The sequence below is a fragment of the Eucalyptus grandis genome, chromosome 5 (assembly GCF_016545825.1).
Source record: "Eucalyptus grandis isolate ANBG69807.140 chromosome 5, ASM1654582v1, whole genome shotgun sequence".
NCBI lineage: Eukaryota > Viridiplantae > Streptophyta > Magnoliopsida > Myrtales > Myrtaceae > Eucalyptus > Eucalyptus grandis.
Window position 1 is genome coordinate 1979667 of NC_052616.1, and position 12009 is coordinate 1991675.

At 37.9% G+C, this 12009-nt stretch overlaps 1 protein-coding gene across 2 annotated transcripts; it reads right to left on the reverse strand.

Annotated features, from left to right (window-relative positions):
• Positions 1 to 953: 953 nt before the first annotated feature.
• On the reverse strand, positions 954 to 5809 carry LOC104443496 (protein IWS1 homolog 1). Of its 2 annotated transcripts, XM_039312984.1 has the most exons (11): positions 5487 to 5805; positions 4852 to 5383; positions 4139 to 4258; positions 3705 to 3925; positions 3477 to 3606; positions 3309 to 3371; positions 3136 to 3213; positions 2293 to 2384; positions 2076 to 2141; positions 1834 to 1993; positions 954 to 1408 (listed from the first exon to the last, which is right to left on the reverse strand). In XM_039312984.1, exons 1-11 carry the CDS (start codon positions 5504 to 5506, stop codon positions 1310 to 1312), a joined length of 1581 nt encoding a protein of 526 aa, XP_039168918.1. In that variant the 5' UTR covers positions 5507 to 5805; the 3' UTR covers positions 954 to 1309. The 2 variants fall into 2 exon arrangements, with proteins under 2 accessions (XP_039168918.1, XP_039168919.1); XM_039312985.1 differs by lacking the exon at positions 2076 to 2141 and having other exon boundaries at positions 5487 to 5809.
• Positions 5810 to 12009: the final 6200 nt, after the last annotated feature.

Below are 12009 nucleotides of genomic sequence, written 5' to 3' on the forward strand. Positions count from 1 at the left end.
TTTGAAAATGATGAGTTGGTCCTGTCCATCCATTCATCTATCTATTTTAGAAAGGGAAAACAAAAATTAGGGCATCAACATGATAATGTGGATTATTATATTGAGATGAATATCTATCTTGGATAATCCACATTTTACTTTTTTGTTAGTTGTTCACATTCAAATTAACAGATTAAAAGTCACATAACATGGATGACGTTGAATATTTTCATATAGTTTATGAATTACATTAAATATTTATCAATAATTTATGAATATCGAATAAATTAAAAGTTCAAAAATAATATTGCACATCAAATCAAAGTTCATGGACCATTTTGTCATTTTATTAATAAAGAGCTTATTGGGTCAAACGATTTATTTTCATTTTACGTGCACATTTTTTACTTGCTGTATCGTGCATAATTTGATTATAAATAATCCATTCAGTTTTTCCAATCAAGTGATACCAGCAATAATTTTTTTGAAAAAACTTTCAAACTACCCGTTTCTCGCAAAACGAAAGGCGCAAAACGAAATGCGCAAAACCAAAGGCACCGTAAATAAAGTCAACACTTTGTTGATTTAACACCACACAACTTAATTCCAAAGCTTGAAAAAGACCAAGAATCATCGCAGGGTAACATTTGCTTCAACCCTCAGGTCAAGAAAATAAAAAAAACCGAAACCCCGGCCTCCAATTTGTTTAGGTTCAATTGTATACCAGCGCTCCTGAGCAGGACTACAAGCTGCCAAGAACTTCAACTTAAACATTTCTAAGAAATGATCTGAGGACGGCATCAGAAATGATATCACAACCCATTCACGAATCGACAGTTTTTTTCAGAAGACGTTACGATTTTAGTCCATAAACAACTTAGTTAAAAAAAAAAAGATTTTGAACAGCTTCCTGCTTTTCCTCTGCTTTCAACATACATAAGTTCATCCACGACAGGTAAGGCAACGACCAAAAGTTTAAAGAACTAATCTCAAATTACTCGGAGAACTTTGAGGTCCTCAAAGGCTCATAAGAATACGAAGCATCAGATATACGCCCCAACAAAGGCATCTGTCAAATGGTCAATTAAACAATACTTTCAAATCGAAGATACAATTACAAATGGATCTTTCAGTTTTGATATTAACTGTGCATGCATGGAAAAGGATATTTCAGTTTTGATATTAACTGTGCATGCATGGAAAAGACGCCGATTCCATGTATGAGAATCTGAAATCCGCAGGTGCACATCTGAATATGCCCCCTTATTGGCCCATCCATCCCAATGAACAGCGGACATTTCATCCGGATCATTTAGAGAGTGGTTGCATATCACAGATATTTCGTCATACCACGGCCTTCCACACTAAGCTTTGTAGCCTGAAGCTGCTTCTTTTTCGGTGCTTTTAACTGCTGCAACTTCTTGTTCATCTGCCATGCACGAAAATATGAGGGAACATGCGATTGTACCAGGAAGGACAACTGGGTAGCGATTTACCCAAGCAGGTGCTAAGAAAGAGATCTTCCATAACTCCAAATCTCGAGTGTAAATTCGTACATAAGAAATTCAGACTAAATGACAGGTTCCAGGTGGTTATGCACGGCAGAGAGGAAGTGAAACGACTATTGTTAAGAAAAAGATTATTAAGTATGGCATGCAGTTGCCACACTGGATAGGAAATGCAGACCGGTTGTCCCTCCAACAAACACCTGCATTTTCCTCTTCATGCACTCCTAATACATATTCATACAGTATAAGATACCCAACAGTTGCTCATTTCTCCCAGCACCAGATCTAATGAGAGTACATGACAAAAATCCTTTATTGTCCATCACAAGAATATTAGACGACTAACCTTTAGTCGGCGCTGATCTTGATCTTGCATGGCTTGCTTAGCACGGGCTCTAATTTCATCTGGATCAATCTTAGATTGAGGACGCACCACAAAATCCAAAGGTGTAGCTTCAGGCCTTGACGCATGCAGCCTAGAGGATGACTGACCAGATTTGCGCTCTCTGCAATGAGGTCAAGCATTTAAACCCCCGACAAGGCCAGCACAAGAATTTCTAATCAGGCTAATTAGAGATTAAAATTCACCGTGAGAACACATCAGCATCAAGATCACCGTCTCTAGACTCCATCCCAGTATCTTTACCGGCAGGCCTATCCAACAATCCACCATCCAGATAAGACAGTTATCCAAGGAAACTAAAAAATTCACAACAGAGGGGGGGGGTGGGAACCTAAAGCTCCTGACAGAAAATGGACATGGTAGAAAAGCGAAGATGCAAAAGTAACGAGAATAAGAAAGTACTTCTTCACTGACGGCCTTCGATAGGGAATCCTATCATCTTCCAAGTTTCTCATGTCCTCGAATCTTGTGCTCTTGTTGAATATTGGCCGACTCTGCAACACCATCAAATATACAAGCAGAGTGTAAGAATCCTTGGAAAATACTCACGCATGATGAATTATCTTCTTTATGTGCACAATCGCCATCCTATGCATCACTTCAAAAATCCAAGAAACTAGCCGCAACCCCACTCTATTTACCAATCATCAAGCAGATGAGCTTAAGTTGTCTTCAAAATGAACTAGAAAATACTAAGATCGATAACAAGCAGGCGAAGCTGAGAATCATTGAGCAACCCAGAAGAATCACCAGAAGTCAAATACCGCAAAGACAGTGATGTGGCAGTTAAAAGTAATTTTAGATGAAGATGAATAAAAGAAAGTTTTAAGAAAAAAAATTGAATCAACCAAAATAGCATCTGCAGTAAAAACAGAACTATACAGGGTTCCAAATTGCAAAGATTCTTAAATTCATGGTTAGAAACTACGCAAGGCAGCAATGAAACAGAAGAAAAACCAAAGCCAGAAGCAAATGTCTTTTAGATGAAGACCAATGTACCAAGGAGATCGAAAAGGTAACTTGTCTAACTCTCGGCTCCAATATATTAGAGACGAATCTTTCTAGGGTAAGCAATGCCACAAGCTCAATGATTTATCAACCGACGGCACCACTGAAGCACAAGAAGGCTATTCCATGATGTGCTAATTCACTTTTAATCATGACACATAAAAATGTCAAGAATTTCAAACTTGAATATTATAAGGTGTTAGGACTTAGGAGTGAGTGAGTGGATCAGTGGTTTACCCATTTATCAACCAAATCTTTAGCGAGCTTTCTGTTGGACGTCATCTCTTCATCAGATTTTGACAAAAACATTATAACCTGCACAAGGGGGTGACTCAGTCCATATAGTACAGGTAAGTATATATAATAGAAATTTTAGGACTAACTGTTGCCCTCACAAGGCAAACACTAACCTTTCCGAGGCCACTTTTCTTCAATTGCTCCCTCCTATCATACTGTTCTAAATCAATAGGATACTGCAGACAAGAAGCAGTTTTTCAAGTTCTAGAAAAGGTTTCACGTGAAGCAACAGCTACACACTTGTTCCAGACAACAATGAAGACAAAAAAAAGTGAACATACATCAGTCAATATCTGTAAAATTGCAGCACGGATGTTTATATTGGGTAAGCTTCCATCAGGAAGAGGTTCGAGCCAGTTCTTTAAAAGTGTTAAGACTCCATGATCTAAGAACTCTTGCTGAAGCTGCTTCCTGCATCGGTGCCAAATTTCATCATGGACAGATAAATTAAGGAGCCTAAATAGTTAGAACACAAGCAAGCAGATCAGACTAGGGTGATAATAGCTTACTTAGAGAGAACATCTGTCAATTCAGACAACTTCTTGAGCTTATTGATAGCAGGTTTTCCCTGCCGGTTAAGTTCTGCATCTTCCTCAGCTATGACCTCAAGCTCAGCCATGATATTCTCGACCATCAGAGCAATTTCTGCAGGACTCTTCTCATTCTTTTTCTTTTTTTTACCCATTCTGAAAAGTTCCTTGATGTCATCATCCACCTCACCCTCCTCTGCCTAGCAAATTAAAGGCAATACCAAACGGTGAGGATGAAGCTCAACCTTTTTTTTTCTTACCAGTAATGATGAAGCTCAATCAATGATGGGTAGCAATTTGCAAATGAAACAGGAAAGAAACCATAGGTATGCATCCAGTTGACATTAACACTGGCATAACCCTGCCCTGAAAGAATTGACTGGTACAAATCTAATCATGAACTGAATACTGACCTGAGGAGCATCACTAGGAGAAGCTGGTTCATTATCCATGTAATACCTTTGCGCAGGATCAACACCAGTATCGTCTATAAAATTATCATCGTCCAGAGTCCTAACACCATCTTGATCATCCTGTCACAGGAAATAGACATGTAACAAGGCTTCAAAAATTAAAGCAACCAAGAATGCTTGAACAAAATAACCAATTCCAGGCAACAAAGGAACTTGAGCATGTTGCCTTGAAGGTTCTAGAGCATGAGCAAACAAAGAATTCCTGAGTACATTGACAACCAAAAGCCCGAATACCAAACCAGAAACAACGAAGGCCATGGAATTCCCAAATTTGTCTATGGACCAATGGAAACAGTAGACATTGATAACCAAAAGCCAAAACACCAAACAAGAAACAAACAAGCACGTGGAATTCCTCGACATCGACTCACGGAACCAGCAGGCTGAATATCGTACATTAGTAACATCAGTTCAAGAGAAAAAGAAAAAAAACATAAATTTTAACGGCCAAACATCAAATCTAATCGCTTCAGATGAACCAATATCCAAACTTTTTTCCCCTGAAAATCAGAACCCAAGCAAAGCTACCTCAAAAGCACTGAACAGCCAGGGATCGATGCTTAACATACAAAACCAGTCCCGAAGCACCTACATCAATCAGCAGCACAGAGACAGGCATCCACAACCCGAGACAGAGGAACTGATGGAAATACCTCAGAATCGCCGCCGGCGATGGTCTCCCACATCTCCTTAACTTCCCCGTCATGATCCCTAGAACTTCTTCCCGGATAAATCGCGCCCTTCTTCGGAATCCCCGACTTCGTCCCGTGCCTCTTCTCCCCCTTGTGCCTCTTCTCCTTCCTCCCACTGCCACCTTCCTTCCCACTCTTCCTCTTCAACCTCCTCTCCTCCGAGCTTTCCCCCGCAAAGTCCCCAGCTCCTCCGCCGCGAAAACCCTCGTCATCGTCCGCGAAGTCATCCAGGCCCAAGTCGCTGGCCTTACTGCCCCCGGCGCCTTTCTTAACCAACCTCTTCCGAGGCCTCGACTTCGACTCGGACTGATCCCGATCGTACACCGGCGTCTGCGACCGGTCGCGGCCGGTCTTCCAGTCGTCCCCTCCGACGTCGTCCTCGAGGCCGTCGTCGAGGAAGTGATCGTGCCGCTGCCGCGGCGCGGGCGACTGCTCCCGATCCGACGGCATGTCGTCGAAGTCCATCAAGGGCTCGCCATCCTCGTCCCGGTACCTGGAACAAGAAACCCACGACGAATCCCTCGATTACCCACTGAAATTGCCAGAGAAACAGGAAGAAAAGAAAGAGAGAAAAAAACTAGGGTTTGGAACCGTACGGATCGTCTTCGTAGCCCATGCTGGCGTCGGGTATCGGCGATTCAGCTGGATTCAAAGGAGTAATCAAGAGGCGGCGGCGGCGTATGGATCGTGCAGAGGCGGATTCGACAGGCTCCGATCGGATTCGATTCGATCGAATATCGCGACGGAGGCCGCTCCAGCTTCGCGACGACGAGACGGAGACTTCTGGTCGGATTTGCTTTCCTCGTTCATCTGCGCAGTGTTTCGCGAGAAATCTCCTTCAAATATCACTGCCAGCCCCTCTTGCGAATTACGCTGGGTTAAATTTTCTAATGGGTTTGTGAATTTGAAAAAATTATCTTTTAGCATTCGAGAAATAGTTTTAGAGGAAACTCATCTAAAAGCTCTCCCAGAAAGAAAAAAGAAGAAAGAAGTATAAAGCTTCCCGAAATATACGGTAATTTTCCTATCCAAATGTGAAATAAATACAAATTATTGAGGATTAGAATGTCTCCTATTTATGACTAGGATTTGACTCATGAGTTTTTCGAGAATACGGATTAAACGAAGTCAGTTACTTTTAAGTGCGTTCTTACGTATAATTTGTATTTTTTTTTATGAACATAGTAAGGATTTATGGGTTGGTTCAGTTTTTAATGTGGACTTTCGACTTCCGAAACTTTTAGGAAAAATATTGAAGTGTTCAGCAAATATTTTGAAGTAGCTTTGGCATTAAGAATATTGAAAGTCCAATTCTACTTACATCCAATATTCTATAATAGTATTTGCGAAATGTTAAAATTATGATTAAAATATTTTTTCCTTCCAAAACTGCTACCATGAATTCTTTAGTTTTTCGATTTTATTCCTCCTTGTGACTCTTCACTTTCTTCGCACAAAGGCAACCAGTGAAGCCCAATCTCGCGTGGGTTACGCGTCGACAACCATAGGAGTCAAATCTGGCAATCGTAGCCCTTCATCGGCTCTAGTGAAGAAATTGAATTGTAGTTTAATAAAAAAATAGTCAAAATCCATTGTGAGAAATAAAAAATTCGCCAAATATTACTTAAACCCAATATCTATTTGAAAAGAGTTTTTATCAAAGGCCATTTGTATTTCTCCAAAGGGTTTTGGATATCGGTATTTGCATTAAATCTAAAGCCTACCCAAAGCCCATTTGCAAAGTTAAACCAAACTCACGTAATAAAAGTTTAATCGTATAGTCAAATTCTGCTAGTAATAAGAGAAAAGATCAAAATTTTCAATTAATTCAGCGTGCGAACATAATATCCAAAAATTTAAAAGGTTTTATGAATTATTTTCAGAGAGAAAAACACAAAGTTCGGAATTAGTTTTCCACACACGACGTTCCATGCAAAGTTTCGAGATCATTGGAATTCAAAAGGTGTGTCCCGACTATTTTTCTTACTTTCTTTAATCCCAATCGAGCACGTATTTCGATCTTTTTTCTTTCATCCCTTGAAACTTTTACGGTACATGAATGTTCACATGTGAATTCATGTATGAAATTTTTATACCTCTTTTGATTTTGAATAATGTTTTAAATATGGTGGAAATAATGAAACATTTTTTGCATCTTATGAGTATGAATAAGCAAAGCCTTAAATTCCCAAGGATGCCGAGGGAAGGCCGTTATTGTCGCATACGTCGCATAATTCGCAATAATGATCTCTTCTCTCATGGTAAAAAAAGTCCAAATCAAATAATAACTCAATCATAATTTTTTTTTAATTTGATTGACTTAGTTAAATTTTACTAATATAATATTTTCAGTTAATTTTGATTGATGATCGCTAATGTAGATGCTGGCTTTTCTACATGGAACAACCATGGGCCAACACCGACATCAACAATTTTACAACTTTATAAAATTTTATACTTTTTAAAAATTATAAAAAAAATTTTTTTCTTTTCTTTTTCTTTTCTTTTCATCTCAGGTCAAGCCACAGTGAAAAAAAAAATAGAATAGAAAATTTATAAAAATTATAAAAAATTACACACATCAGTATTTGACATTCCATGTAAAGTTGTTAATGTCCACATTAGTGATCATCAATCTAAATGGCCGAAAGAATTACATTGGTAAATTGTCAAAAGAAAAGTTTAAAATTAAATCAACATTCGGACAAATAGGTTCAAAACCTTTTTAGTATTTTTCTCGACTACCAAAATCACGAGAAATATTATTGTAATCAAAAGAGCAATGACGTAGCATAATAAGCTAATTATTATTATCCGTGTACCATGAATCTTGCATTACTTGGCATGCGTTTTGTGATGCTCTTATTTTAAAGTGACTTGTTATATCATGTGCAATAAAATAACATTGGAAAAATTTCAAATAAAAGCTCAAAATGCATGATTTTCTCAAATAATGATAATAATTTGATATTATTTCAAATAAAAACTTAAAGTGCTATCTTTTTTCAATAACCTGAATTTGATATTATTTTAAATAAGGGTTTGAAGTGGTTATATTAGTCTAAAAAATGCTTTGACCTCACCAACTGTTAAGAGCATTTTTGTCTTTTAACTTTTTAGATTTTTTTTTCCTTCTTTTTTTCCTTTTTCTATTTTTTCTTTAAAAAAAACAAATTCATAGATTAAGAAAACGGATAAAAGTTAAAAAGGAAAAAAAAGAGACCGGACAAGCCATCCGCCCATAGCCATTGCCTCATCGCTAGTAGATTGGGGGCGATGGTTTGGCGAGCCCTCTCTTGATTCTGGTGAGGGCCTACTAGACTTTGCCCTTGGTACGCGAGGGTTGTGGACCCTTGCTAAGGCATCAGCAACAAGCCGTCGCACTAATGATAGGGCGATGGACATGAGTGGGAAGGGCCAGCCTCCTTGTATTTTTTTTTTTTAGTCATAAAAACTTTAATTTAATTTAACCAAAATTTATGTTAAAATTGTTTTTTTTTTATGAAAATGCCTTTAACCGACTGGAATTTTTAGTTGGGCGATGATGTTAGGCCCTTATTTGCAACAACCATAGTCGTTTCAGACTCTTATTTGAAATTGATATGGCCACTTCTATGCCTTATTCAAAATAATATTTACTTCAAGTCATTATTTGAAAAAATGATAGCTTCAAATCGTTATATGGAATTTTCCAAATAGTGAAATCATTGAATAACAAAATAGCTTTGCGAAACCATTCCCAACTAGGTGTGAGCATGGTTTGGATGACAATTCCCGCCATAGAAACTAGGAACCACCCATACAAAACTGATTTCGAAAACTTGGAGCTGGGAAACGCCTATTGATTCCATGGACCCACCTTGGAACTAGACCACCAATTTGACCAAGCTTTTTGCACTCAATGCAAACATTTTTTAGCAAACCAAAGTAAAGCAAAAAAAAAATACTTCCTTATTTTAAATTACGAAATTAGTAAAAAAATTGGATTCATATTAAAAATTGAGAGCTGAGGCCGCGAGCGTTGAGCTTGAGATAGAAAGACAATTTAAATGAGGTAAGAGTGAGACGAGATGATCACTTAGTCAACGAGTATTGAGCTTCAAATTAGAGATTTTAGGGTTTTAATTTTTCTTAATTTTTTTGTTCGGAAATTTTTCTCAAGAATTAGATATATATTATCAATTTGGTTTAGGTGAGCGAGTCCATGTCTACAATCGAACGGCTGGTTTCGGGTGATTTGAGTAGTTATCGGTTTTTTTGTACACCTCTTTTCGCAACAGGAAGGGAAAAAAAATCTGCAAATAATTACGTGTCAAGCACATAAAACTGATGCTCATCATGTTACAACTCACGTACATTGCAATTTGCAATAAACAAATTAACCACAATTAATAAATTAATACCGGAAGCCATCATTGAGTCCCAAATTGACCAATCTTACAAATTACCTATTGCGAAATATAAACTAAAATTTTTCAATCTTTTCAATTGTAGATCATTCATGTGATTTTTTTTTTCCGAATAATTCCATCGCCAGGACTTACTATTAGATTCATCACTAATGCAAAGCATATTTTGGATATCCACCTTTTATTGACATTCGAAATAATCAAATTAAAAAACAAATCCCAACAATACATGTCGCTTACCCAACTTGAAAGTGTTTGATAATAATCTTTATTTTCAACAAGACCTTTAAAAAAAGAAAATTCTAAATAAGGACATTAAATGCTATCAATTTCTTAAACGAGAACATGAAATGGACATTATTTTAAATAAAAGTCTGAACTATTCATATCAATCATAAAGAATGTTCTGAACTCATCGATTGTGATGGGCAGTTTCATCTTTCTAAATTTATTAATTTTTTCTTTATATTTTCCGATTTTTAATTTTTCAAAAAAAAAAAAAAAAAACTTTTAAAAAGGAAAACACAAGCGAGAGGGGCCGCCCCATCTCCAGTGGGGCAGCAGCGATGGTCAATGAGGCTTTCAACGCCTGAGTGGGCGTCGCTAGCCCTCACCTAGCGTCCCCTCCTGCATGTGTTTTTCTTTTTTTCTTTTTAAGTTTTATTTTGAAAAAAATATCTAATCTAATTTAATTTAAATTTAACTTATGTTTGGATAAAAATATCCCCAATCGACCGTAACATTTTGTTAACCGATGAGCCCGTAAAATTAGGCTCTTATGTGAAACAATCATAATTATTTCAGGTTATTATTTGAAATTAATATGATTACTTCTATATCTCTTTATTCGCATTTATTTGAAATAATATTTACTATATCTCTTTATTCGAGAAAATGAGAATATTTTGGATTTTAATTTGAATTTTTCTCTAGGAAAAGGACATGTAAAGGAAAAAGAAGAAGAAAAGAAAACGAGGCGGCTGGCCGTTACTGTCGTTAACATTGGCGTTTCCGTTGACGGGGATAACAGTTTGCAGCGATCGGGAGCACACGTGGAGAAAACGAGGGTCGTGTTTGTTGACGGGGAATGATTACTATGATCATGAAGACAAAGGCTATCCCATATATAGAGGAGTCCCTCTGTTAAATCCTTCTTCTTCTCTTTCAAATGATGTAATCACCTAAAGGAGGAAGCTTTCAGGGTATAGACCCTCTGAACTAAGAGCTTGTGATATCCAGTTAGTGTACCAACCGACAAGGGCAATCACCAGTGTTTGTTCTTTTCTTTTGGATACTTTTCTAGTTGGCCATTATCGCAACATCAGTCAATGAAAATAACAGAACCATTCCCTTAAAACCAGCACTGGCGATGCCTGCATTTCACAAGACTAACAGTCCTTTTCATAAATGCTTGACTCTTGCCTGGTACCAAGATCATAAACAATAAAGAAATGACCTTGCGCACGCGCAAATTTTGCCTTCCATAGTGCGTTGTCAGCGAAACAGAAGCCCAACTCAGCCAGACAAAGAGACACGCTACGGCCACACACATATATATATAGCTGCATTGCGCGAACGCATACGCCCGCATAAACTGATCGGAACATGCAAAAGATTACCGTCGCGGTCTTCGCCGGACCTGAAAACGCCATAGCCTTTGGTGGAATCACAGTACTTAATCCTGCAACCTCGTAGTTGAACTCTGTTCGCCTGAACACACGGGTCACTTTAATCGACACCGACACTTCGCGAGAACCACGCCGCGCGATTCACGTCACTATAACTCTCCGACGGACACAGCGCGTGCAGCAGACGCATGAAACCGTAACTCGTGAGTTAAACTCATTCGGCTGAAGAATCGGCCGAACGTTTTTTTTTTTTTTTCACTCTCGAACGAAACGCGAATCGAAAACGAGATGACGAGAATCGGCCGGTGAGGAGAAGATGGTCCGGGGGAAGGAAGGAGAACCTGAAGCCACGCGAGGAAGACGTCGAGCTTAGCTTCTTCTGGAGTCGCCATTGCTGCCGGTTCAATCGCTCGAAGACGAACGAAGAGGTGCTTTGCTTCTGCTCTGCGTCGACTCAGCCCGGTGACCCGAGATCAGGCCCGAGGCCCGAGGCCCGTACGATGGGCCCTCTCACCGTTTAAAGCCGGGCCAATTTTGATTTAATATGCAATATCAGCAATGAATTTTTTTTTCCTCTTTGTAGTTCCTAAACTATCGATAAATATTCAATGTCATCGTTCTATTTTCTCGAACGACAAATCAGATATTATTTAATTATGCATGTTATTATATGTTGAGTTGGGTTTTTGAAAATGATAAGTTGGTCATGTCCATCCATTCATCCATCTACTTTAGAAAGGGAAAACAAAAATCAGGGCATCAACGTGATAATGTGGATTATTATATTGAGATGAATATCTATCTGGGATAATCCAAATTTGACTTCTTCTTTTTTAAAGTTGTTCACATTCAAATTAACAAATTAAAAGTTACATAACATAGATTACATTGAATATTTTCATATAACTTATGAATTGCATTAAACATTTACTAATGATTTATGAGTTATATCGAACAAATTAAAAGTTTAAGAATAATATTACACATCAAACCAAAATTCATGGACTATTTTGTCATTTTCTTAATAAAGAGCTTACCTGCTAAAACGATTTCTTTTCATTTTATGAGCACCTTTTTTACTT

What these genes read in the sequence shown, in the direction of transcription:
- LOC104443496 (XM_039312984.1), bottom strand. Translation starts at nt 5,506, where the DNA reads ATGGGCTACGAAGACGATCC. An exon ending in CGAAGGCCGTCAGTGAAGAA is followed by an intron (nt 2,142 to 2,292) that starts GTACTTTCTTAT and finishes ATTGTTGGATAG; the next exon opens with GCCTGCCGGTAAAGATACTG. An exon ending in AAGATCAGCGCCGACTAAAG is followed by an intron (nt 1,409 to 1,833) that starts GTTAGTCGTCTA and finishes CGTGCATGGCAG; the next exon opens with ATGAACAAGAAGTTGCAGCA.